This window comes from Diplotaxodon limnothrissa, linkage group LG19 (assembly GCF_057381915.1).
Source record: "Diplotaxodon limnothrissa isolate DT_005_m linkage group LG19, D_limnothrissa_male_GT1.1, whole genome shotgun sequence".
Taxonomy (NCBI): Eukaryota; Metazoa; Chordata; class Actinopteri; order Cichliformes; family Cichlidae; genus Diplotaxodon; species Diplotaxodon limnothrissa.
Window position 1 is genome coordinate 4378768 of NC_140614.1, and position 14935 is coordinate 4393702.

Here is a 14935-nt window from a genome sequence, read left to right on the forward strand (position 1 = left end):
GCAAGCCAGGGTGTGCACCAAAGTGCAAAAGCCCTCTTATCACTGCTTGCAGTTTTAATTTAGATATTTCTTTCTTTGTTTCTTTCTTTGTAACCACCTCTGTGTCTCTCTATGCATCACATATTATGCAACATCTTCCACACTGCTGTGAGGTGGATACTAACTCCAGTTGTACATTGCTGATTAAGGGTGCTCCTCTTCTAGCTGGAAATGTTCCCAAGACTTTGAGATGGTCATACTGGAGGTAGAACAAAGCACAACAGTGTTTTTTTTTTTTTGTTTTTTTTTTATATTGGCTAATGTCTCTAATATATCTCAAAATTTTGGGAGCATTTCCACTGCACTATACCCTGAGCACACTGAACCTACAGAGAAGAACCTAATACCATCGCAGCTTAAGATGGTGAAGTTGGAGTACATCCATCTCACTGCAGCTGATTACTTTTCAGAGTAGCTGGCAAATAAAATACTTGTTGTGATGTAAGAAATGTGATTTACAAATGTATTCACAAAGGTGGACGTAAGTCCTGCAAAATCTCAGCGTATGACTGACTGTCTCTCCCACTCATGCATCCAGCCCTCCTGGACACGGTGATCTCTGTCCTCCTTCACCCAGCCACCTTGGCCAGGCTGGCTGCTGCTTGGTGCCTGCGCTGCGTTGCCATGGCTATGCCGTCTCACTGCTCTCTCCTCCTGGACTGTTGCGTCGAACGTCTAGTGGCACTGAAATCCTCACCCGACGCTGTAGCTGGGTATGGAGCTGCTATTGCTGCCCTGGTGGCAGCAGTGCAGCACTGCCCACTTGGAATTCCACACACCAAGGACAAGGTGTGTACACTGGCACCACATTATTACACTGAACATTTTGCCATACACATCTTCAGAATTGCATCACCACATCATCATTAGAGTGATTTGAAGCTTTTGTCAATTTTATTTTGAAACAGTTTCATGGCTACTACTTTTATTGCTGAAATCCTGTTTATGAGTTTGTTTGATAGCTCCACTTTGTTATTATTTATGTTGTGTATCTATGTGTGTAGATGGTGTTGGATCTGGCAGAAGACCTCCTCCGTTCAGCCTCTCAGAACAGTCAGATTTCTCTCCAGAGGACTCAGGCTGGCTGGCTGCTCATCTCCTCTTTAATCACGCTGGGTAAAACTGCTGAACTACACTCTAAATCTTCTTGCACCATACCAGAGGAAACTGTGAAGATCTGCAAACATCTTCATTACCATTGTGTTTGAGATGGAGTAGAAGCATGCCCTTACAGATTGCAGCTTCTTTAGGGGATATTAGTATTTGAAAGGTTTTGCTTTCCCTGAAAGAAATTCATGGTATACAGGTCCCCATGACTGACATCATTTCATCTAGTACCACAATAAAATCTCCTCTTCTCTAATATAACAATATAATATTAAACTTTGAACTAACATTTTATTTGATTAAATCCCTTGTCACACCAAAGAGTTTATTCAGTAACCTGTTTCTACCATCAGCTGTTGACTGGTAAATTTTTATAGGTTGTAGTTTGCTGTTGATGCACCAGCAGAGTAGGCAGGGAAGTGGATGGTGAGACAAACATGCCTAATAATTACTTCCACTTCCTGCTTTTTCTCTCTGTTGCTCCAAATCTCCAATTTATTGTAACTGACCAGCAGAACATTCTTAAATTAAAACAGATAAGTGTAATGATTTTTTTTTTTTTTTTTTGAATTATAAAAGTGTTTCAAATGTTCGGGTGAGAAATGCAATAAATCCGTCAAACTGTATTAGCACTATTATTGTTAGTTCCAAAGAATGAGATCTCAGATACAAGCAATGAGCTTTCTCTGAGGGGTGGATGGGCTTTCCTTTAGCAACACAGTAAGGAATTCAGTTATTTAGAATGGGCTCAGAGCTGCTGCTCCTCTACATTGAGGTGTTCCGAGGAGGCCCTGTGGTAGATTGGAGAGCTTGTATCTGGAGAGATGAAAGATTTGATAGGAATTTGTTGTGCCTTGTGTATTAATCTGTGTTTATAGGTCCAGCTGTGGTGGAGCACCATCTGCCCCGCCTGCTTCTACTGTGGAGATGTGTGTTTCCTGCTTCACTTCGTGAGCAGGAGATGGAGCTCCGACGTGGGGACTACTTCACGTGGCAGGTTACACTCGAAGGACGTTCTGGAGCACTCAGTGGTTGGTACACTCACTGCCAAACAGAAATCTGTGTCTCCACAAGTTGGAAGGCATTTTTGAGACTCCAAATGTGGTTTCAGTGACAGGGTTAAATTTGGGTTATGGTTAGGTAGGGGTTAGGCATTCATTGGGTGGATGCCGTAGGCATCCACACTATTGAGATCCTGTTTCTCTTTATTCTTTATCCTTTATTATTCTAGTTGCTCCGTTTCTTTGCCGCTTAACTACTCCCTCAGTTTTCAGCCGATTTTTACCATTCAAACTCTAAACTGTTCTGCTATTTCTGCTTTCGACTGCTATATCTTTTGGTACTTATTACTATTATACTTTTTAAAATATTACACTTTTTTCCTTTAATTTGTCCCATTGAAATGAATGGGAAACTTCTACAATTCTGCTAAAACTTGCTTGTCTTTGAAACTTAACTACTTCCTCATACTTTCACCTAGAAACTCCATTCAAACTTTAAAACGTTCTCAGATGATTGGGCTATTCCTGTGTGATTCAGCTTTTTCATATCTGTTACCGTTTTCATGTAATGACTCTTTAAGTTTTCAGTTACAACTTTGTGATTTTTCAGAAAATACATGTGTTGCTATGGTTGCTATGCAATTAACTCCCACTGCACACTCGTCCGTTCTGAATTTTCTCTTCATGTCTGAACAACTCCTTGCTACTCGCTCAATTTCCACTCAACTTCCACAAATTATACATCAAAACGTAGGTATTTTTGCTGGCTTTAAGACAGTGTCACTATAATTATTGTGAGAGTTACGTTTTTTTCACAATTTGCCTCGAAGTGACACATGGTCTAAAAACTCCCCATTCAAAGTCTATGGGGAGGTTGTGAAACTCAGAGCTGAAATACTGAAACTGAAGGCATTTTCAAATCGTCATATCTCCTTAACGAAGCAAAGTTAAGACATGAGGCTTGTCCCTGTATATCTTCAGACACTCCTGACACTCACAATTCAAGAATTATTTTCTCACCTATTACCGTTCTGAGATGAGTTAGACTTGTTTGAGGGGTGGAAATCTGTCCTCCTCTCATTTTTCAAATTCCGAAAATGAAGCCGTTTCTTCTCTCGTCATATCTCCGCGACGGAGATACAAAGAGCTATGTAAATCGCAGTCAAAGTACACCAAAGTCCGCTGATTCACCCAGTGCAAGAATTATGCTTCTATCCCACCTAGTTTTTGAGTTACACGACGTTTTGTAACTCCAAAAAACGGCGTTTTTCGCGTCTCACCGCGATCTAATTCTGACTCCTCATCACCCTTTTTTTCAAAGCGCCCGCCCCCTTAGAGGTGGCGCGATTGGTAATGACACCGCTCTTCAGACCAGAGGTCGTGGGTTCGATTCCACCTTGGCCCACATGTTTTTTTTTTAACTACAAATTTATACACTATCACAGACCGGTAATTCATATTGATAATTTATTACAATTCTGCAAAGTTTAATGATTTTAGCAGCTTTTCTAATATGGACCTCAGATTCTGGTTAACAGTCTATGGCAGAAATACATACAAGTACACAGCCTGATGAAGCAGACAGAAGCAGTACCTCTGATTGGTTCCGCAGTTTCACCTCTTATCAGCACAAATCTCACCCTCTTCTGCTGTTTTCACCTCTTTTCTGCTAATTTGAGCTTCTGTTCCACAGTGCACTCAGCCTCTTCTGCTGTTTTCATTAGAATTTTAAGCTTTTCCACCTTTTTTCAGTTACGTGAGAACCAGTTTGGCTCAATGAGTAGCTGAAAAATATCAGCCTCTTCTGCTGTTTTAGCAGGATTTCAGAGTTCAGCTTTTTCACTTGTTTTAAGCACAAATTTCAGTTTCTTTACCTCATTTCACAACAAAGTTCTTCCTCTTCACCTCTTTTCTGCTAATTTGAGCTGCTGCTCCACAGTGCACATTTTCCCTCTCATCATATCTTTGCTTGTGACCAGAACTCATTTGGCTCAGAGGGTAGGGCATCTGTCGTGAGACCCGGTGGCAGAGGTTCGAATCCTACCTGTGACAGCTGCTACACATGTTCACTGCTTGCATGCGCTCTGCTTTCTTGACACTCTCCAGTGTGTCATTACACATACAGCCATCTTCAGCAAGCACTTCTGCTTCTACACTTCTTTTCAACTCGGCTTTTTGCTTCTTTACCTCTTTTCAGCAGAAATTATTCCTCTTCACCTCTTTTCTGCTAATTAGAGCTCCTGCTCCACAGTGCACTTAGCCTCTTCTGCTGTTTTCATTAGAATTTTAAGCTTTTCCACCTTTTTTCAGTTACGTGAGAACCAGTTTGGCTCAGTGAGTAGCTGAAAAATATCAGCCTCTACTACTGTTTTAGCAGGATTTCAGAGTTCAGCTTTTTCACTTGTTTTAAGCACAAATTTCAGTTTCTTTACCTCATTTCACAACAAAGTTCTTCCTCTTCACCTCTTTTCTGCTAATTTGAGCTTCTGCTCCACAGTGCACATTTTCTCTCTCATCATATATTTGCTTGAGACCAGAACTCATTTGGCTCAGAGGGTAGGGCAGCTGCCGTGAGACCCGGGGGCAGAGTTTCGAATCCTACCTGTGACAGTTGCTACACATGTTCCCTGCTTGCATGCGCTCTGCTTTCTTGACACTCTCCAGTGTGTCATTACACATACAGCCATCTTCAGCAAGCACTTCTACACCTCTTTTCAACTCATCTTTTTGCTTCTTTACCTCTTTTCAGCAGAACTTCTTCTGATTCACCTCTTTTCTGCTAAATGTTTAGCCTTTTCACCTCTTATTAGCACAATACTAAGCAGCTTCTGCTAATTTCACCAGAATTGTCAGTCTCTCCACCTCTTCTTTGTAAGAATCAGTTTGGTCCAGTAAGGTGAGACGCCGCCTATAGATCAGAAAGGCCAGGTTCGAATCTCGCTCAGGGCAATGTTTTTTGTTTTTTCAACTTTTTCTGCTTTTTTCAGCAGAAATCTTCAGCGTAAGGCATCCACACAGCATTTTCGCAGGAAATGCAATTTTTTCTAGTTTTTCATTGTTAGTGTTAAGGTAAGGGGCTAGGGAAAGCATTATGTCAATTAGATGTCAATTAGATGTCACCATAAGAGAGGTGTGTGTGTGTGTGTGTGTGTGTGTGTGTGTGTGTGTGATTAAGAAAGAAAATTAAAATTTCTCTCAACTGTGTGTCTGAACAGCGATGAAGAACCTGCTGCAGCACTGTAGAGAGCTTGTGACTGATGAAGTCATCAGCCGTCTACTCACACCATTAACCTGTGCTGTGGCTCTGCTTACCAAGTTAGTGCCTCGTTGGTTTTACTTGTATAGAATTGTTTAAATGTATGTTAAAAAATTTGTTTAATGTCATTTTCAGTTATATAGTCTTAGTATCCATTTATTTATGTCTCCAGGTTGCCTGCTCTATTCAGGTCTTATGGCAATTCAGTTAAGAGCTGGTCCATCGTCTACAGGCTGAGAGTATATGAGCTGCTTGCTCTACTGCATCCACAAACTTACCAGGGTAATGCTTCACCTCTGATACTGTTTTGCACTTATTTTCTTTCTTCTTTTCATTGGGTGGATGCCGTAGGCATCCACACTATTGAGATCCTGTTTCTCTTTATTCTTTATCCTTTATTATTCTAGTTGCTCCGTTTCTTTGCCGCTTAACTACTCCCTCAGTTTTCAGCCGATTTTTACCATTCAAACTCTAAACTGTTCTGCTATTTCTGCTTTCGACTGCTATATCTTTTGGTACTTATTACTATTATACTTTTTAAAATATTACACTTTTTTCCTTTAATTTGTCCCATTGAAATGAATGGGAAACTTCTACAATTCTGCTAAAACTTGCTTGTCTTTGAAACTTAACTACTTCCTCATACTTTCACCTAGAAACTCCATTCAAACTTTAAAACGTTCTCAGATGATTGGGCTATTCCTGTGTGATTCAGCTTTTTCATATCTGTTACCGTTTTCATGTAATGACTCTTTAAGTTTTCAGTTACAACTTTGTGATTTTTCAGAAAATACATGTGTTGCTATGGTTGCTATGCAATTAACTCCCACTGCACACTCGTCCGTTCTGAATTTTCTCTTCATGTCTGAACAACTCCTTGCTACTCGCTCAATTTCCACTCAACTTCCACAAATTATACATCAAAACGTAGGTATTTTTGCTGGCTTTAAGACAGTGTCACTATAATTATTGTGAGAGTTACGTTTTTTTCACAATTTGCCTCGAAGTGACACATGGTCTAAAAACTCCCCATTCAAAGTCTATGGGGAGGTTGTGAAACTCAGAGCTGAAATACTGAAACTGAAGGCATTTTCAAATCGTCATATCTCCTTAACGAAGCAAAGTTAAGACATGAGGCTTGTCCCTGTATATCTTCAGACACTCCTGACACTCACAATTCAAGAATTATTTTCTCACCTATTACCGTTCTGAGATGAGTTAGACTTGTTTGAGGGGTGGAAATCTGTCCTCCTCTCATTTTTCAAATTCCGAAAATGAAGCCGTTTCTTCTCTCGTCATATCTCCGCGACGGAGATACAAAGAGCTATGTAAATCGCAGTCAAAGTACACCAAAGTCCGCTGATTCACCCAGTGCAAGAATTATGCTTCTATCCCACCTAGTTTTTGAGTTACACGACGTTTTGTAACTCCAAAAAACGGCGTTTTTCGCGTCTCACCGCGATCTAATTCTGACTCCTCATCACCCTTTTTTTCAAAGCGCCCGCCCCCTTAGAGGTGGCGCGATTGGTAATGACACCGCTCTTCAGACCAGAGGTCGTGGGTTCGATTCCACCTTGGCCCACATGTTTTTTTTTTAACTACAAATTTATACACTATCACAGACCGGTAATTCATATTGATAATTTATTACAATTCTGCAAAGTTTAATGATTTTAGCAGCTTTTCTAATATGGACCTCAGATTCTGGTTAACAGTCTATGGCAGAAATACATACAAGTACACAGCCTGATGAAGCAGACAGAAGCAGTACCTCTGATTGGTTCCGCAGTTTCACCTCTTATCAGCACAAATCTCACCCTCTTCTGCTGTTTTCACCTCTTTTCTGCTAATTTGAGCTTCTGTTCCACAGTGCACTCAGCCTCTTCTGCTGTTTTCATTAGAATTTTAAGCTTTTCCACCTTTTTTCAGTTACGTGAGAACCAGTTTGGCTCAATGAGTAGCTGAAAAATATCAGCCTCTTCTGCTGTTTTAGCAGGATTTCAGAGTTCAGCTTTTTCACTTGTTTTAAGCACAAATTTCAGTTTCTTTACCTCATTTCACAACAAAGTTCTTCCTCTTCACCTCTTTTCTGCTAATTTGAGCTGCTGCTCCACAGTGCACATTTTCCCTCTCATCATATCTTTGCTTGTGACCAGAACTCATTTGGCTCAGAGGGTAGGGCATCTGTCGTGAGACCCGGTGGCAGAGGTTCGAATCCTACCTGTGACAGCTGCTACACATGTTCACTGCTTGCATGCGCTCTGCTTTCTTGACACTCTCCAGTGTGTCATTACACATACAGCCATCTTCAGCAAGCACTTCTGCTTCTACACTTCTTTTCAACTCGGCTTTTTGCTTCTTTACCTCTTTTCAGCAGAAATTATTCCTCTTCACCTCTTTTCTGCTAATTAGAGCTCCTGCTCCACAGTGCACTTAGCCTCTTCTGCTGTTTTCATTAGAATTTTAAGCTTTTCCACCTTTTTTCAGTTACGTGAGAACCAGTTTGGCTCAGTGAGTAGCTGAAAAATATCAGCCTCTACTACTGTTTTAGCAGGATTTCAGAGTTCAGCTTTTTCACTTGTTTTAAGCACAAATTTCAGTTTCTTTACCTCATTTCACAACAAAGTTCTTCCTCTTCACCTCTTTTCTGCTAATTTGAGCTTCTGCTCCACAGTGCACATTTTCTCTCTCATCATATATTTGCTTGAGACCAGAACTCATTTGGCTCAGAGGGTAGGGCAGCTGCCGTGAGACCCGGGGGCAGAGTTTCGAATCCTACCTGTGACAGTTGCTACACATGTTCCCTGCTTGCATGCGCTCTGCTTTCTTGACACTCTCCAGTGTGTCATTACACATACAGCCATCTTCAGCAAGCACTTCTACACCTCTTTTCAACTCATCTTTTTGCTTCTTTACCTCTTTTCAGCAGAACTTCTTCTGATTCACCTCTTTTCTGCTAAATGTTTAGCCTTTTCACCTCTTATTAGCACAATACTAAGCAGCTTCTGCTAATTTCACCAGAATTGTCAGTCTCTCCACCTCTTCTTTGTAAGAATCAGTTTGGTCCAGTAAGGTGAGACGCCGCCTATAGATCAGAAAGGCCAGGTTCGAATCTCGCTCAGGGCAATGTTTTTTGTTTTTTCAACTTTTTCTGCTTTTTTCAGCAGAAATCTTCAGCGTAAGGCATCCACACAGCATTTTCGCAGGAAATGCAATTTTTTCTAGTTTCCTTTGACTTGCATCTTTTTGCCTGTTGTCCTCTTTTTGTATCTCATTGCCTTCTTTCCTTTCCTTTGATTAAAGTCTCTTGTTTCTGCCTTTTATTATCACAATTTTTCTTCTTTTTTTTGCATCCATGAATAACCCTATAGACAAAGCTACAAAAAATATATTGATTATTTCAGTTATATATATTTTTATGTGGATGTTTAAAAACCAATTGTGGCAGGGTGTGGCTTGGGCACATCTGCAGACTGCAGCCTAGGATTGGAAAAGCAGCAACCGGGAAATAAAGTGTGTAAACCAGTGAAATATGTGGTCGGGTCCGTCATTCCCGTTACATTGGTGATGCGGTTGGACCCCTGGTCCCACTCATCCCTGCCGCTGGTCCATGGGCCGGGGACGCAGATGTTTGGGGGTGGGTAGGCTAGGCTGGACGACTCCCCGGCCTAGATCGGGCGATGGGGGTATGTGGCAGGCTGTGGCCTCCCCTGTTCAAAGGAGTGTGCTGGGATCTGGGGGTTGATGTGTATGTGTCGCTGGCAGCTGAAAAGCTGCAGCCTGGGATTGGAAAAGCAGCAACTGGGGAACAAAGTGTGTCAAAAGTATGAACTATGTGGTCAGGTCCTTATTGCCACACTAAGGACCTGACCTGATTAAGAGAAACAGGATCCCAATAGTGTGAATGCCTCACAGGCATTCACACTATTGGGATCCTGTTTCTCTTTATTCTTTCTTTTTCTTTTTCTAGTTGCTTCCGTACGTTTTTTGCCGCTTAACTAGTCCCCCAGTTTTTATGCCATTATCACCATTCAAATTTTTACAGTTTCTGTCAGCTCTGCTCTTTCCAGCTATATCTTTTGGTTGTTATAACTGTTATATTTTTTGCTATATTAATTTTTTCATCCAGTTTCTGCTCCCATTGAAGTGAATGGCAGACATCCCATAAAATGCTCTAAGTGGCATTATTTGAAGCTTAACTACTTCCACATACTTTCACCTAGAACCACCATTCCACCTTTAAACTATTCTCCTGTCCTTCTGCTACTATTGTCTAATTCAGCTTTTCCATAAGTTCTACCGTTTCCCTTAAATTAATTTTTAACTTTTGTATGAATTATGAGGATTTGCATGGGTTGTTATCGTTGCTATGGACTGAGAGTTTGAGTGCGTGCACTCTAAGCTCTGAATCCCTTCTTCATGTACGAACAAACTCCTGTTGCTTACTCAATGTTCGCTGAACCCACACAAATTATACATCAAAACGTAGGTATTTTTGTTGGCTTTAAGACAGTGTCACTATCATTATCGTGCGAGTTACGTTTTTTTCACAATTTGCCTCGAAGTGACACAAGGTCTGAAAATTCCCCATTCAAAGTCTATGGGGAGGTTGTGAAACTCAGTGCTGAAATCCTGTAACGGGAGGGATTTTCAAATTGTCATATCTCCTTAATGAAGCGAAGTTAAGACATGAGGCTTGTGCCAATATATCTTCAGACACTGCTGACACTCACAGTGGAAGCAGTTTTCACAATTATCTTACCGTTGAGCCATGAATTACGTTTGTTTGAGGGGCGGAAATCTGTCCTTCTCTCAGTTTTCTAACTCTGAAAATGAAGCTGTTTCTTCTCTCGTCATATCTCCACGACGGAGGTACAAAGAGCAGTGAAAGTACACCAAAGTCTGCTGATTCACCCAGTACAAGAATTATGCCTCTATCCCACCTACGTTCTGAGTTACACAACGTTTTGTAACACCAAAAAACGGCATTTTTCGCCTCTCACCGCGATCTAATTCTGACTGCTCATCAGTCTGTTTTGCAGGAAATGCAATTTTTCAACTAGAATAAAATTTATTCTAGTTGCCAATTTCTTTAACTAGTCCGTCAGTTTTCAGCCAATTTTCACCATTCAAGTTTTAAACTGTTCTTTCTTTCTTTCTTTCTTTCTGCTAATGCCTGCTATATCTTTTGGTGCTCATAACTGTTATACTTTTCGAGATATTAAGCTTTTTTTTGCCATTTTTTTTGGCCCATTAAAATCAATGGACCACATTACAAGTGTGATCACTGGTTTTGCCCGCCAGGGTGAGCTGTGTTTTAGCTCAGTGAGATGAACAGCCGTTCTCAGAGCTGGAGACCCGGGTTCAAATCCCACTTATGACAAAAAAAATTTCAATAAACAGTTCAACTTTTTTAACTCTTTTCAACACAAATTTTAGCTTCTTCGCCTCTTTTCAGCAGAAATTCTGCTGATTCATGTCTATTCAGCAGAATTTTTAGCTTCTTGACCTGTTTTCAGCAACATTTTCAGTTTCTTTACCTCATTTCCGAACAGTTTTCTGTTTCTTCATCTCTTTACAGCAGAAAGTTCAAAAAGTTCACCTCTTTTCAGCAGAATTTTCAGCATCTTCACCTCTTTTCAAGACAATTTTCAGTTTCATCTCTTTTCAGTCACCTGAGAACCAGTTTGGCTCAGCTTCAAATCCTACCTGTGGTCCTCGCCGTACATCTTCCCTCCTCTCACTCTCCCTGCTTTCTTGACACTCTTCAGTGTACCCTTTCAAATAAAGCAGTTTTCAGCAGAGTGCAGCTTCAACACAGTGTTTTTAGCACATAGTTCTCCTTCTTCTGCTCTTTTCAGATTCCACTACACTGCATTTTCGCAGGAAATGCAACTTTTTCTAGTTCTTTATTCTTCTACCTTATTCTAGTTGCTCCGACCTTTGCTGGTTAACTACTCCCTCAGTTTTCAGCCGATTTTCACCATTCAAACTTTAAACTGTTCTGCTCCTTCTGCTAATGCCTGCTATGTCTTTTGGTGCTCATAACTTTTATACTTTTTGAGATATTAAGCTTTTATGCCATTTTTTTTTTTTTTTGGCTGATTTTTGCTGACAGGGAGCACATTATCAGTGTGATCACAAGTTTAGCTTGCCGGGCTGAGCCATGTCTTAGCTCAGTGAGATAAGCTGCCGTTCTCAGAGCAGGAGGGCCGGGTTCAAATACTGCTTATGGCAACATTTTCTTCAGTAAACGGTTCAACTGTTTTAACTCTTTTCAGCACAATTTTCAGTTTTTTCAGCTCTTTTTAGCACAAATCCAAGATTCTTAAGCTCTTTTCAGCAGAAATTTTAGACTTTCAACTCTTTTCAACACAAATTTCAGCCTCTTCTGCACTTTTTAGCAGAATTGTCAGCTTCTTCACCTCTTTTCAGCACAAATTTCAGTTTTTCAGCTCTTTTCAGCAATAATTTCAGCTCCTTTACCCCTTTTCAGCTAAAACTTCAGCTTTTTCACTTGTTTTCAGCACAAAGTTCTGCTTCTTCACCTCTTTTCAGCAAATTTCAGCTTTGCTCCACAGTGCACATTTTTTCTCTCATCATATCTTTGTTTGGGACCAGAACTCGTTAGGCTCAGTTGGTTGAGCAGCTGCCGTGAGACCCGGTGGCAAACGTTCGAATCCTACCTGTGACGGTTGCCACACATCTTCCCCTCTTGCATGCACTCTGTTTTCTTGACACTCTTCAGTGTATCCTTTCACATATACAGCCATCTTCAGCAAGCACTTCTGCTTCTACACCGCTTTTCAGCTGTTTTCAGCAGACTCCACTACATGGCATTCACACTGCATTTTTGCAGGAAATGCAACTTTTTCTAGTTTTAGCAGATCTTTTCATTTACTTTCTCAATTTCATAATATTAGGTTCAGATAAATATGTTAACAGACAGACAGTTCATAATCCAATAAGTGATTTATGTTGTTCTAGACATCCAATAGCTCAGCCATTACACACAGATTTCAGGTTCATATTAGTTTTTAGTAACGCAACTCCCAGCTGAATACATCCAGCTTTCCACCTGAGTCACCGTCTTCAGGACCAGTTGTGAGCAACTCCTAAGGATTCACCTGTATATCAAAAACATATAGATTCTTCTTTCATGGTAACTTATGTACCCTAAACTCTGAGAAACACAAGCATAAAAAGTGTGCTTACTTACTTATTTTTGTTAGTACATTATTTGTTCCTTTTGATCTGCTTGTCTTTGACACATTTATTTGTTCTGCTCTCACAATCCCATGTTGGAAAACAGTCCCTACTTTGTAAAATGTTAATTTTAAAAAAAAGAAAAAAAGAAAGAGGATGCAATAGAAAACATTTCAAATGTTTAAACTGAGAAATCTACAAATCTTGAATAATTTCATTGGAATGTTCCTCGATGCAAAATTGCAAAAACTTGGGTCACATATCTGTATAACCTCCTGTAGACAGTGATGGGTAGCAAAAGATTACAGCATAATAAAGCTCATAATATTTAAAGATTCACAGAGTCTGAAGAGATGCCTGCCTGTAGTACAGATGTTTGACCAGTTATAAACATCTGGAACATTTTGAAATAAATAATATAATAAACAGGACTCGGGACTATTGATCAGTTAGAATCCTGTGTCAGTCAAGAATGGGGGCAACATTTTTCTCCCAAAAGTCTAGCAGCTGGTCTCATCCGTTTCCAGATGTTTATGCCCCAGTGGTTTATCACTGGGCACAGTGACACTGTTCCAACTTTTTTTTTGACACATGTTGCTGTCATCAAATTCAAAGTTACATTACTTTGGGGTTGTTTTTTTTTTTCTTTTCACAGTTAAAACATTTGATACGTTTTCTATGTTCTGTTGTGAATAAAATATTGCAAATCATTACATTCTGTTTTTATTTATGTCCCAACTTTTTGGGGAACAGGGATTGTTAGAATTCAAATGAGTTGGCTGGTAGTGTCTTAAAAACAACAACAGCATATTGTTATATTACCGACATAACGTTCCACTCACATCTGCTCATTTTTGCCATTGCAGCATTATTCTAAATTGCCCCACTGAATGTATCTGGTGAAGGAATATCTTCAGGAATATTGTTTTTTGGTGTTCTGGAACTGTAAATGGAGGTTTCCTTCAAAGGTGCAATTTTTACTTTGAAGCTGAACCTTTGAGCTCTGATTACTGAAGGTAAAAGTTTGGCAAAAATGAGAAAACAGAGTACCTGGACAGTGTTTATAGACACACTGTCCAGTGTTTGTCACTTCACATATCTGCAGAACTTCAATATCTAACAGTTCCTGTAGACACTAATGGGTAGCTAAAGATTGCAGCAGTAGTTGATGTGAGTCGGTTTTCTTCTCCAACTACAGAGAGTTTTGGGCTGGTGATGAATCAGCTGGTGTCTGATGTGTCAGGTCAGGACAACCTGCTGCTGCGGAGTCGGGGCGGTCTGCCTCCCCCCACCGCAGGGAAAAGGGAAACACCACCTGGGTCTGGGTGCAGTTCCCCCCTCCAGGGGCGGGGGCACCTAGACCCGGTTTGTAGAGTACGCTTGGGGAGTGTGATCGTGTGTACAGCGTCTCTTTATGTCTGTCTCCACGTTGGTTGAGTGTGGAGTAAGTGCATATGAGAGCATGAGGGTGGGAATGGATGTTTGTATCTGTGTGTGCCTGTATGTCTGTGTCTATATGTCAGGTTGGGTGTCAGGCGCCACCTCTCTGGGGACATCTCAGGCCCTCCAAGGTTTGGAGGCCTATCTCCCCCTACCACCACTTCCCCTGCCAGTGGCGGACCCCCTCAGACATCGGTGCGTTGGTGGTTCTTTGTGTCCGGGGATGGGCGTCCAGGTACACACCGGCTCACTCCTTGGCGGCCGCTTATCGGGGCCTGGAGCCTGGGGCTCGCTCGGGCCACTTTGGAGGTGGGGTGCCCCCGGCCTCTCGGCCTGGGGCTCGGTCACTCAGGCGCAGCTGGCTGCCGGCGGAGCTCACGGGCGCGTCACTGCAACTCCCCCTGGCTTCTGCTCCGCGGCTGCTGAGTGAGCCCTCATCTGGGACTCTCCTCAGCTCTTTCCGGGACAGTGGCGCAGCTGCCCCTCTGTTGGTCTTCCTTGGTCTTTTGTGTTCTGGGGGCCTCTGGATGTCTGGAGTTTTGATCTCCTCCACACCTGCTTCACGCCCTGGAGGACGGGGCTGTGGCCCCCCCACACCCTCTAGCAGATTATTACATGAAGGAACCTTTTAAAAAACAAAAAAACAAGCGCGTCCATGCTCACAGGTGTACACACGGGTGATCACACCCACAAACTACACCCTTTTTGGCTCCTACCTCAAAGCACACTGTGTTCTGTTGATCTTATGTGCTGCACAATAATGTTTAACATTTAGTATTTACTGTCATATTCCCATATATCATTGTGATGTTGTTTATTCTATTACTCTTGTTCTCTTCTGCTTGCTTTCTTTTTTCTTTCTCAGCAGGTGATCCAGGTGATTGAT

The 14935-nt window shown here is 41.4% G+C and overlaps 1 protein-coding gene across 1 annotated transcript in view; it reads left to right on the top strand.

Moving 5' to 3' along the window:
- heatr5a (HEAT repeat containing 5a) overlaps positions 1–14935 on the top strand; it is a 52532-nt gene that overhangs the window by 15543 nt on the left and 22054 nt on the right. Inside the window, exons 10-14 of the mRNA XM_085342576.1 lie at positions 578–828; positions 1044–1155; positions 2025–2177; positions 5363–5462; positions 5576–5685. Coding sequence (XP_085198702.1) covers positions 578–828; positions 1044–1155; positions 2025–2177; positions 5363–5462; positions 5576–5685 — 726 coding nt within the window. The remainder of the gene's footprint in view (positions 1–577; positions 829–1043; positions 1156–2024; positions 2178–5362; positions 5463–5575; positions 5686–14935) is intronic.